General features: G+C 45.2%; 1 protein-coding gene and 1 non-coding gene across 2 annotated transcripts in view; one reads left to right on the top strand and one right to left on the bottom strand.

Annotated features, from left to right (window-relative positions):
• sxph (saxiphilin) overlaps positions 1–13,105 on the top strand; it is an 82,419-nt gene that overhangs the window by 9,720 nt on the left and 59,594 nt on the right. The window contains exons 2-4 of the mRNA XM_080208774.1: positions 3,672–3,835; positions 5,693–5,792; positions 7,605–7,781. Of these exons, the coding sequence (XP_080064900.1) occupies positions 3,672–3,835; positions 5,693–5,792; positions 7,605–7,781 (441 nt within the window). The remainder of the gene's footprint in view (positions 1–3,671; positions 3,836–5,692; positions 5,793–7,604; positions 7,782–13,105) is intronic.
• Positions 9,187–9,385, bottom strand: LOC145356224 (U2 spliceosomal RNA). The gene has a single exon (XR_013889091.1). It is a non-coding gene; the product is annotated as a U2 spliceosomal RNA (small nuclear RNA).

The raw sequence follows: 13,105 nt of genomic DNA, 5'->3' as shown, positions 1-13,105 counted from the left end.
GAAGGCAAATGGTATGTTGGCCTTTATAGTGTGAGGATTTGAGTATAAGGATAGGGATGTTTTGCTGCAATTGTATAAGCTGTTGGTGAGGCAACACCTGGAGTATTGTATGCAGTTTTTGTGTCCTTATCTGAGGAAGGATACCCTTGCTATAGAGGGAGTACAGTGAAGATTTACCAGGCTGATTCCTGGGAAGGCAGGTCTGTCATCTGAGGAGAGACTAAATTGGTTAGGATTATATTCACTGGAGTTTAGAAGAGTGAGAGGGGATCTCATAGAAACTTATAAAATTGTAACAGAGTTAGATCGGTAGATTCAGAAAGGATGTTCCCAGTGGTGGGGCGAGTCTAGAGCTGGAGGTCATAGTTTGAGGATAAGAGGCAAACAGTTTAGGACTGAGGAAAGAAGAAATTTCTTCACCCAAAGGGTGGTGAATGTGTGGAATTCACTACCACAAATGTGGCTGAAGCTAAAACGTTGTCTGATTCCAAGAAGAAATTAGATATAGCTCTTGGTGCAAAAGGAATCAAAGGATTATGAGGGGGGGGAAGGGGGGATCAGGATATTGAATTCGATGATCAGCCATGATCAAAGTGAGTGGCAGAGCAGACTTGAAGGGCCGAATGGCCTACTCCTGTTTCTATGCTGGGTTTAAATGACTGCCATTCCTTCCAAAAACAATATTCTGCATTCAGTGGCACTGTAAGTCATGGTCAGAATGGATATGATTGGGTAATTCCCCCATCAATCACACCTGGAGACTCCATTGCTGTAAATCACTTGGATTGAATGAATCGTATAATGTGAGTTATGTAGCTATCTCCTACTGACTGTATTGTGCTGGACAAATCCTTTTGTGGTTGGGGGGGGGGTGGGAGGGAAAGGGTTTGCCGTCATTTCAGATATAGTTTAGAGATTTTCAACTTCTGCCCCATCTCCAACCCCTCAATATTAACCCTTCCATAATTGGTGGGATGGAGGGGGTTAAAAAGTGAAATGCACGGATAGTGAACCCAGCCTGCCATGCACAGGATTTCTGCCATTTATTTGCTGTTTGATGTTGGGATTTCTGATTGACAATTTTATTAACATTGGCCTGTAAAATTCTGTGCTTCGGCTGTGCAGGCTACCCAAAGTTCAGCAAACCCAACGGGCAATAGAGGCTAGAGTCACTGGCTCACCAGGCTTTCCACTATTACAGCACTGCTGGTGGGCTAAGAAGAGCAGGAATGCTTCTAGCACCAATTTAATTAAGGCTGAAGCTACCTCCAGTCTCCCACTCACCGCACAATCCAGTCTCTCCTCACCTCAGACCCAATATCTTCTCCTCCCTAACCCTGATCTCTTCCATTCTCCTGTTCAATCTTCCTGTCCCCCCTGCTGAAATCTCTAACCTCTTTCCCAATCCTGATCTCCTCATTCCCCCAGCCCCGAACTGCCCTCCTCCCAACCCTCATTACCAATCTCCTGCACTCAGGATTTCACCCCACCCTCACTCCCAATCACTTGCTCTCTTCCTCCCCCTCCCCTGTCCCATTCCCCCACCAACATGATCCTCTGCTCCCTCAGCCAGGACCCTCCTTACTTGCCCACCCTGCCTAATGCTGTCCTCTCCTCCTCCTGATTATCAATCCTCTCCCTTCTCCTGGTCTTGTGTTCATTTCCCCATTCTACTGCTTTGTCACCAAATATCCCCAATGACCCATAGCTCTTGCTGCTAGTGCTTCATTCTGCCTACCATCAGACTGCCTGCCAGGTTAGGGGAGCTGCAAGATATTAATGTGGCCCCACCATTAAGATCAGTAGGAACTTTACGTTCCTGACCTTTCTGGGTTCTTTGTCTGTTTTCCCGCTTTTCCACACGCTCCCTGGAATTGCTGCACAGACACGTGGGCTGAATGGCCTTTTTCTGTGCCATAATGTTTCTATGAATTCTACGGTTCTGTGAGGTTAATACTGACACACTAGCCTCAATAGTGTGTCAATTCTCACTCCAGAAAGAAAATTTCAAGGACAGAACCTCTTCATTTTAATAACCCAATGCTGGCAAATAAACATAATATTTCTGACTGTCTTTAAAAAGATACTGTACACATGAACCAACAGACCAGTACTGACACAGGCAAATGAATAGGTAAATTAGATTGCTGAGTGTAAGGACCCAATTTATGCAGTGTTTTTAACCTTGACAAGTTTTGGACTGGACAAATCTAGAGAGCCAGACTGTCTCAACTTTAAAATCAGGTCACACTTACTGGCATGGGGAGGCGGTGGCAGAGTGGTATTGTCACTGCAGTGCTCAGGGGACCTGGGTTTGAATCTCAGAACGGCAGGTGGAATTTGAATTCAATAAAATTCTGGAATTAGAAATCTAATGATGACCGTGAAACCATTGTGTAAAAACCCATCTGATTCAATAATGTTCTTAGGGAAGGAAATTTGTTTCAAGTTCATTTATTAATGTCACAAGTAGGCCTACATTAACACTACAATGAACTTACTGTGAAAATCCCCTAGTCGCTACACTCCGGTGCTTGTTCGGGTACACTGAGGGAGAGTTTAGCATGGCCAATGCACCTAACCAGTACACCTTTCAGACTGTGGGAGCATTGGCTGTATTGCTCAGTGGTTAGAACACTGGTCTTGTAAACCAGAGGTCATGAGTTCAATTCTTCAATTTATGGACGAAAAGGGATTGGTTTAGGTTAGTGGGTCATTGTTTTGTAACTAGTCGGCGCAGCATCGTGGACCGAAGGGCCTGTTCTGCGCTGTAATGTTCTATGTTCTATGTTCTATGCTGGAGCCTGTAGCAAAATTTAGGGCGGCACAATGGCACAGTGGTTAGCACTGCTGCCTCACAGCACCAGGGACCTGGATTTGATTCCCGGCTCGGGTCACTGTCTGTTTGGAGTTTGCACGTTCTCCCTGTGTGGGTTTCCTCTGGGTGCTCCGGTTTCCACCCACTATCCAAAGATGTGCAGGTTAGGGGGATTGGCCATGCTACATTGCCCCACACCGTCAGGGGGAATAGCAGGATAAATGTATGGGGATAGGGCCTGGGTGGGATTGTGGTCGATGCAGACTTGATGGGCCAAATGGCCTCCTTCTGCACTGTTGGATTCTGTGAAAACTGGAACATCCAGGAAAATCCACGCAGACACGGGGAGAACGTGCAGACAGTGACCCAAGCCAGGAATCAAACCCGGGTCACTGTCGTTGTGAGACAGCAGTGCTAACCATTGTGCCACCATGCCACAATACTGTGCCACCATGGTCTGGCCTACATGTGACTCCAGATCTATAGCAATGTGGTTGATTCTTAAATGCCCTCTAAATAGACAATTCAAGGGCAATGAGGGATGGGCAATAAATGCAGGCCTAGCCAGTGAATGTCCACACCCTGTAAATAATTTTTTTAAACGCTCCAGCTTCCATCTCTATGATCTCACCACTTTCTCCAACCCACCGCATAGGCCAGACCATGGTGGCATGGTGACACAGTATTGAGGCATGGTGGCACAGTAGTTATCACTGCTGCCTCACAGCGTCAGCGACCAGGTTCGATTCCCGCCTTAGGTCACTGTCTGCCATCTCTATCTCACCACTTCAGATCCATTCTGAATTGATTCGCTAAGCTTTCCCTGATGTAAATACTTGTTTTGAACTTGCAGCAAAGAAGTTCAGGTGGTGCAACTTATCAGAGATGGAACAGAGAAAATGTGCTGAACTTTCCAAGGCACTCCAAGCAGTGTTACCTCCCACAACGAAGAATTCATTCACAAAGTTGTCTTGCATTAAAGCACACAATATAAAGGACTGCATCAAGAAGATACGGGTAAGGAAGGAAAAATCAATTGTCAGGCCATTGTTAGAATGTAACCAGCGATAACATTGGATCTGTTGTAAAGTGACCAATGGTAACAAGCTGCAAGTGTCAGCTGACCCAGTAAACCATGTAACCAATGACAGAATGATGTGATGATCAGCTGGTCAGCTGACTCAGTATAAATTAGAATCTGTTGGGGATTGTGGGGAGCTTGGAATGGCCCATAGTGGAGTCTCAAGTTTGGAGTAAGTCTCAAGTTTTGGCTAAGATCAAGTGTAGTATGGACTTGCTGTACTTGGTTGAAGTCATTAGGTTACGTTTTAGCTTCATTGGAAGCAATTATTAAAAGCGGCATCTCGGCCTTTTGGCTAAGATGCAAATGAGATCAAGCCTCGGAGGAGATGCAATGTCAACTCCAATCAGCTTGGATCATATAGATCAAGCCCAGGACAGGTGGTGAAAGCCCTGTCTTGTCAGCTTGGATCAGGAGTGTCTCAACTTGTTGAGACTCTGAATTGGACTTGATTGGATTGAATTGGAATAAAAACAAAAAAAAAATGACATTTCTTTATTAAACCTTTTCTTTGATTTATAAGTTGAAGTAAGTTTTGTTATATTTTTACTGTCTACATTTGAAGAGTTTCTTCTGGATGAACAGCCACCAGTTCATGTTTCCTTAATAAAGTATTTATATGTGGCATCTTATAAAATGTTTTGCAATGCTGCACACAAAACGACTTATTTTCATAGATGGCGACTGTCATAATGAAGCAATCTAGTTCAAAGAGTCCACAATCCTCCTACCTAAGAAAGGATAGAGTTCCCATAGAGGGAGTGCAGCAGAGGTTCACTAGGATGATACTGGGGTTGGCGGGACCATCCTATGAGGAGAGATTGGTCTGACTGGGCGTACATTCACTAGAGTTTAGAGGATGAGAGGAGGCCTGATTGAAATGTACAATATTCTGACAGAGCTGGACAGACCACGTGCAGGGAGGGGAATCTAGAACCAGGGGGCACAGTCTCAGGATATGTAATAGACCATTTAGGACTGAGATGAAATATTTCTTCAATCAAAGGGTACTGAGCCTGTGGAATTCTATACCACTGAAGGCTGTGGAGGCCGAGTCACTGAATGTATTCAAGAAAGAAATAGATAATTTTTAAAGATTTTAATGGCTTCAAGGGGTATGGGCTACATGGCATTGAGATCGAGGATCAACCATGACCATATTGAATGATGGAGCAGGCGCGAAGGACTGAATGGCCTACCCTTGCTCCTAGTTTCTAAGTAAAAATCTCAGAAACAACAAAGAGATGAGTGTCTGGTTACTCTTTTCTTGGTGGTGCTTGTCTCGATGAATGTTGGTCTGGACAGTGGAAGGAACTTCCTTCACCTCTCCAAATGGCACCATTGAATCTTAAACTTTCACTGGAAACAGGTAGATGGCAGGTTAATCCATGGCACAGCGGAAGGGTGGCACCTCCAACAACATCAAACTCTGTCAAGTACTGCCTAAAGTATCATCTTAGATTATCTCTTCAACCTATAGAGTGGGGTTTGAATCCACAATCTTTTAACAGAAGCAGAAGTGCCACACATTGAATAATATCTATGAAGTTTTCCTGTTGCTCAGACATAGTGGGTTAGAAATTGGCGTCAGATGGTGACACAAAATGGAAAGCATCTGATTGGCCACCCATTATATGTAGGGCCTGATACTCAATTCCATTGAGTGGCATGGAATTAAATATCAGGTGCTGCGTATGTGGTCAGTCTGATACGGCCTAATTTGCATCACTTCCCAAGACAAATCTCTAGCCAAATGGCTTCTAAAAAGACTAAACAAACTATATGTTTTGCAGGGAAACAAGGCGGATGCCATTTCATTAGATGCTGGTGATGTCTACACTGCTGCAAAATTTTATGATCTCACTGTTGTGGCAAAAGAAATGTATCAGGATGGTGAGTGTCTGTAATTAATAGAGCTTGCAAGCTTCAGCTCGCTGAGCTCTTGCAGTATTGGGGCTGGAATTCTCTGGCCTCGCACATCCCGTTTTCACTGCCTGTGACACCAGAGAATTTGGCACTCGGTCAAATCTCCATTCCCTGCAGTGGGACCGGAGAATCCCAGCTGCGGGTGGGGTTGGAGAATCCGGTTCTGTATCTATACCCTGCATACAGTGAGGGTGAACTCTATTCAATATCTAATACACAGCATTTCCCACTCCCTGTGTAGTCAGGGTGGGTTCTGCGGTATCTATAATAGGGAGTAGTCCATACTCCTAACTCCATTCCTTACCTGGATAACAGTTTGAGGTTAAGCTAGCCTATTCATTACTTTGTTGTCACACTTGATCTTTATGATGAGTTTCCAATATCATATTTGTGTCATTCCTAATATCGCTCATTTCCACCTCCGTAACGTTTCTTGACTTTGCTTGTGCGTCAGCTCATCTGATACTGGAATTCTTGTCCATGCTTTAGCTACTTTTCGATTTGAATATTCCAATTCAGAATAAAATCAGATTAGACATGATCTTATTGAATGGTGAGCAGGCTCGAGGGGTAAATGGCCTATATGTTTGTATGCATGTAATGCACTCCTAGCTGGTCTCCCACATTCTACCCTCTAAACTTGAAGTCATCTGAAAACTTTGCTGCCTGTGTCTTCATCACAGCAAGTTTTGTTGGCCTGTCCTCTCTGTGCTTGCTGACTTTAATTGACCGTGTGTCAAGCAATACTTTGATTTTAAAATTCTCAGCCTTGTTTTCAAATCCGTCCATGTTCTCACTCCACTTTACTTCTGTGCATCCTCCAGCTCTACAAAGGGGAGATGGTGGCGTTTTTGTATTATCACTGGACTAGTATTCCAGAGACATAGGGTACTGCATTGTTCAAATCCCACTTCAACATATGGTGAAACTTGAATTCAATTAAAATAATCTGGAATTTAAAGTCTATAATGATGACCATGAAACCATTGTCGTAAAAGCCCATCTGGTTCATAAATGTCCTTTAGGGAAGGAAATCTGCCGTCTTTACCTGGTCTGGCCTACATGTGACTCCAGACCCCGAAGGAAATCTGCCATCTTTACTTGGCCTGGCCTACATGTGACTCCAGACCCCACAGCAATAACTCTTAACTGCCTTCTGAATTGGCCTAGCTAGTCACTCAGTTAAGAGACAATTAAGGATGGGCAATAAGTGCTGGACCAGCGATGCCCAGTTAATAAAAAAACCTCCAAGGTATCTGTGCTCTTCTAATCCTGATTTCTTGCACATTCCCAATTATAATTGCTTCATCATCAGTGGCTGTGCCTTCAGTTGCCTAGGCTCCAAGCCCTCTCTACCTCACTTTCCTTCTTTAAGACACTTCTTTGAGCAAGTTTTTGGTCATCTGACCTAATAAATATATCCTCATGTGCCTCAGTGTCGCACCTTGTTTTATAATACTCCTGTGAAGCGGATTGGGGCTTTTCATTACATTAAACCCTCTATATAAATGTAACTTCTTGTTCCATGCTTTATTTCTAGTTTTGGTCAGGGAAAAATGTCACACTGAGCAACAGTTAATTAAAACACGTGATCCAAATCTAAACCCAGACTGAACCTGACTTCTGAGTGTTTGATATCAGCACCGAGTGAGAAAATATTTCATCAACCATTTCTAAGATGCAGAAATTCCTTCCCCTCACACAAAGAATGTACAGGATTTTAGCTGTCAATCTCATCATCTGACATTTAACTATCTTCTTTCCTGTTCTGTCTGCAAGGAGGTTGTTTGTATTCTGTGGCAGTGGTGCGAAATGAAAGCCTGGATATTCGGCAGCTGAGAGGAAAGAGAAGCTGCCATAATGGTGCTAGACGAACAGCAGGCTGGAACATTCCCCTCGGATTCCTGCTATCGCGGAATTACCTCCACTGGCACGAGAATCAAACTGTGATCGAAGGTAACCCACTTTCCAGTGTTTGAATTTGAAGTATGGATCATCTGCTCCTGAGACATGCACTGACCAGGAGGTTTCCAGGCTGGTGCTGGGCTGTGTTGAATTAGCGGTAGTAAAAGTGAGAAAATGCTCCTGATCACCTCTGTGTGATCTTTGCTGCAGAATCCTTTTAAAATTGGTACCGTATTGAAGTCTACAGAAAATAACATCTTTTAACTGTGACTGAGGATGTTAAAGTCTGCATTGCACCCATTTGTTTTTTTCCTTTATGTCTTTTGAATGGGACAGTCAAAAACACATTGCCTGGAAAGTCCAGACCAATTTGCTTTAAACCTTTCATAGTAACCTGACACCTGATGGATGCTACATTCACTCAAGGCAAATAGTGGGTTCTCAGTCTTCAACTTCAAGGAGCAGGACACACACTTGTACTGTTTTCATTGCTCCATACCATGTTGCTTAATCCGAGTGAAAATGTTTCTTTAAGTTTCAGTCTTAAATGTGGACTTTGAATTTTAGTCCCATTGAGACGTATAAGATGATGAATGGGATGGATAGGATAGAGGTGGAGAGACTCTTCCCGCTCAAAAAAGACAGTAGGACTAGGGGGCACAGCCTCAAGATAAAGGGGAGGCGGTTTAGAACGGAGTTGAGGAGGAACTTCTTCACTCAAAGGGTGGTGAATCTCTGGAATTCTCTGCCCGTTGAAGTGGTGGAGGCTGCCTCGCTAAATATTTTTAAGAAGCGGGTTGATGGGTTTTTGATAAGAGAAGGGATTAAGGGTTATGGGGAGAGGGCGGGAAAGTGGAACTGAGCCACGACAGATCAGCCATGATCTTATTGAATGGCGGGGCAGGCTCGAAGGGCTAGATGGCCTACTCCTGCTCCTATTTCTTATGTTCTTATGTTCTTATTGCATTTGCAGTACTCCTGTAGTGTCGATGCCAACTACTTCACTCTGTGTACAGAAAGTTGATCTTTCTCTACAGTCTAGCTATGACTGTAACACTACATTTTGCACCCTCTCCTTTCCTTTTCTATGAACAGTATGCTTTTTCTGTATAGTGCACAAGAAACAATATTTTTCACTATATATGAATACACACAATAATAAAATCAAATAAAACTGAGTACACATTTGGAGTCAGAATTAGCAAACTAAGGCTGTCATTTGGGATTTGCACCTTACACCAAGCTCTAGTGTAAATGCCCCTGTACTTTATTTATAAGGGCACATTTTCCACATGGACATTTGCAGGACTTACCCTCACCCATCCTGCCCAAATAACTTAGCACAACTTTTTTTTATTCCAATTCAATCCAATCAAGTCCAATTCAGAGTCTCAACAAGTTGAGACATTCCTGGTCCAAGCTGACAAGACAGGGCTCTTGTCTTCCTGTCTTGGGCTTGATCTACATGATCCAAGCTGATTGGAGTAGGCATAGCTCCTCCTCCAAGGCTTGATCTCATTTGCATCTTAGCCAAAAGGCCGAGATGCCGCTTTTAAAAATTGCTTCAAATGAAGCTAAAATGTAAACTAATGACTTCAACCAAGCCCTGCATGTCCATACTACACTTGATCTTAGCCAAAAGACCAAGAAGCGATACACTTAGCAAAGCTAATCCAACAGGCATGGTAGCACAGTAATTAGCACTGCTGCTTCACAGCTCCAGGGACCTGGGTTCGATTCCTGGCTCGGGTCACTGTCTGTGTGGCGCTTGCACATTCTCCTTGTGTCTGTGTAGGTTTCCTCCAGATGCTCCCGTTTCCTCCCACAGTCCAATGATGTGCGGGTTAGGTTGATTGGCCATGCAAAAAAATTGCCCTTAGTGTCCTGAGATGCGTGGGTTAGAGGGATTAGTGGGTAAATAGGTGGAGATATGGGGGTAGGACCTGGGTGGGATTGTTGTCGGTACAGACTCGATGGGCCAAATGGCCTCCTTCCACACTGTGGGGCTTCTATGATTCTATGTTAACAGGGAGACAACATATAGCTGCCATGCAGATGTCATCACATTTTATTTATGCTTTTCATGACAAGCAGGCCTACTTTCAGGTGGATGTAAAAGATTCCACAGCATTATTTTGAAGAAGTGCAGTGGTCCCAGACAACATTTATCCCTCAACAACACTTAGAAACAGATTGTCCAGTCGTTATCACTTTGCAATTTGTGTGACCTCTCTGAGTGCAAATTGCTGAGCTGTTTTTCCACAACATAAACATACTTCAAAAACGCATTTCATTGGCTGTAAAGGTCTTTGGTATGCACTGAGATCATGAAAGACCATGGCTAGGATTTTCATGGCCAAAGGTGCAGAGGGTAGAGCAGAAGTCCCAAAATGGCTCCTGCACCAGTGCGATTTCCCCGCTCAATTATCCCTGCTCCCTGCCAATGATATAACAGGAATGTCAGCTTTAAAAATGGCAATCTCCATTTACATCAGTTTGAATCTCATTATCAGGTCTTTATGCCTGACCTTATTTTCATTTATGGGACATGGGTGTCACTGGCTGGCTTATTGCCCGTCCCCACATTGCTGTGGCTCTGGAGTCTCCACACTTTCAATTGCCACCCATGGTGTGAACAGAGCTCGCCGGAGATGCATAGCTGATCACAAGCCCTGGGACAAGTGCCGGAGGGGTGGGGGGGGGGGGGGGTGCTGCAGGATCCTGGGATGAGGAAAATGCCAGGGCAGTGCGAGGGTGAGGATATTCCTTAGGATTGGGGAAGAGAGTAGTTTCTGTGAATGTGGGGGAAGCTCTGTATTGGTGGTGGAGGGGAGGGAGGTACTTTTGCAGGGTTGACGGGGGGGGGGGGTGCCGTTCTGTGGTAGAGGTTGAGGGTTTGGTTGGGAGGGGGTGAGGAGTTCCATGCGTGAGTTTGTTATTTTGATTTTGATAATTCAAAAGTCTAAATTGCTTGAGAGATGGGGGTCCAGTCAGAGCGCACCCCGCCAGCATGACACCGTGACATCCGCCCCAGCCATTGTTTTTCACAAAGCGTTTGAAAATATGGCAGCAAAACCCGGCAAGGCAGCCGTTAGGGCTTCTCTCTGCTTTTCCCGCCCGAGCCAGCACTTCGGAAAAAATTGGGAAAATCCAGCCAACAAATGCAAATTCTTCCTTTCAGTAAAAGGCCAATTTTCCAGAGTTATGCCATCAACAGGGACTTGGGATACTTTGGGGAATCACAAGCCAGGCTCCCAGCAGATAACACAAACTTGGAAAATCGCCCCCCTTGGACAAGTTTTGCTTTTACTTGTGCTCCCGTTTACTCCTTGGGGAAATTTATAATCTTTGATTTTGTCTTCCATATTTTAATTCTAGTCTTTTTAGGCACCTCCTTTTACAAAATTAATGTTATTAAGAAGGGTAGATGTGCTATTTTTGTTCACATACAGCCCACAATGACACAAGGCATAACAAATTGAGAGTTTCAAGTTATAACATCTGTTCCATGAGTTATAGATCCAGGATTCTTTTACTGTTACAGATAATTGTAATTTAATTTTATGTTGGCAGCCAGGAAACAAAGAGTACGAATAAACAGGTGTTTTTCCAAATGGCAGACAGTGACTAGTGGAGTACCGCAGGAACTAGTGCTGGGACCCCAGCTATTGCCATTATATATTAATGATTTAGATGAGGGAACTAAATGCAATGTCTTTGAATTTGCAGCTGACACAAAGCTGGGTGGGAGGGTGGCCTGTGAGGAGGATGCAGAGATGCTTCAGTGTGATTTGGACAGGCTGAGTGAATGGGCAAATATATGGCAGATGCAATATAATGTGGATAAGTACAAGGTTATCCACTTTGGTAGCAAAAACAGGAAGTCAGATTATTATCTGAATGGCTATAGATTGAGGGAGGGGAATATGCAATGAGACTTGATGTCCTCCTACACCAGTTGCTGAAGGCATGCATACAGGTGCAGCCAACGGTGAAGAAGGCAAATGGTATGTTGGCCTTCATAGTGAGAGGATTTGAGTATAGTGGCAGGGATGCCTTGTTGCAATTATACAGGGCCTTGGTGAGGCCACGTCTGGAATATAGTGTGCAAGTTTGGTCTCTCTATCTGAGAAAGGTTGTTCTTGCTATAGTGGGAGTGCAGCAAAAGTCACCAGATTGATTCCTGGGATGGCAGGACTGCAGAGGAGAGATTCAGTTGATTGAGTCGATTGAGATGGTGGCACAGCGGTTACTGCTGCCTCACAGAGCCAGGGACCCATGTTCAATTCCGGCCTCAGAACTTCTTCATTAGAGGACCTTAGGATTTGGGAACAGGAATAGGCCGTTCTGCCCTTCAAGCCTGCTTGATAGGATCATCACTGATCTGATTGTGTTCGAAACGCTACTTTCCTGTCTGACTTCACAATTCTTGATTTCCTGGTCTATCAAAATCCCGTCTAATTGTACCTTGAATAGATTCAATGACTCAGCCTCCATGGCTCTTTGGGAAGGAGAACTCCAAACACAAAACAACCCTGAGAAAAAAGATATCGTCTCAACTCTGTGATACAGGGAGACCTTGGGAGAGATTCACTGGCCGCATCGCCAATGGCATGAATCCCGATTGCCCACTGAATCGGGTGTTGGGGCTGGAAGTGGGAATCCCGTTGGGCATGAGGGCTATTGGGATTCATCAGACCTGACCCACCCTGCCAGCCCCAACCAGACTCCCCCCAGAGCAGGTGGCAAGCCAATTATTATGCAAACCCGTTAATTGTAATCAGTGGTTTGATGGCCCATTCACCAGCTCCCTCAGGCAGAATTGCACCAGGTGGGTCTAGGTATTGGTCATCGCCAACGTGGACACCAGGGTCCAGGGTAGCACCATCAGCCACTCAGAAAACATGGGCATCCTCCCTCCCATCACTCAAATCACAGGTCACTCCCCCCCCCTCCACACCATGCAGGCATGAGGGTGACCCAACCCAATCTCCCATCTGTTCTTAGACACTCACTCAGGTCACCCTCCCCCCTCCAACTCCCCACAGGTCTGCTCAGCCCCCTTCCCACTCAGACGCCCCCCAGTCAGCTCCCCTCTCCCCTCAAACTCACTGTCCAGTCCCCTCCCTACTCAAACCCCCCAGTCAGCTCCCCTTAAACTCAGCCCGCTCCCTACTCAGACCTGCCAGTCAGCTGCCCGCTCCCCTCCGAAACCCCCTCCATTCAGCCTCCACCTTACTCAGACCCCCCCGACAGCCTCCCTCCCCTCCCCACCCTAACCCCAATCAGTCCCCCTGCCCTCACACCTTCCACAGTGCCCCCTCCCCAATCAAACCCCCAACACAGCCTCCTCCCCCACCACATCCCACGAAGGC

The sequence above is a fragment of the Carcharhinus amblyrhynchos genome, chromosome 20, assembly GCF_965287045.1.
Source record: "Carcharhinus amblyrhynchos chromosome 20, sCarAmb.v2.hapA, whole genome shotgun sequence".
Taxonomy (NCBI): Eukaryota; Metazoa; Chordata; class Chondrichthyes; order Carcharhiniformes; family Carcharhinidae; genus Carcharhinus; species Carcharhinus amblyrhynchos.
Note: the sequence above shows the minus strand (reverse complement) of the source record. Positions and strands in the feature narration are given on the sequence as shown.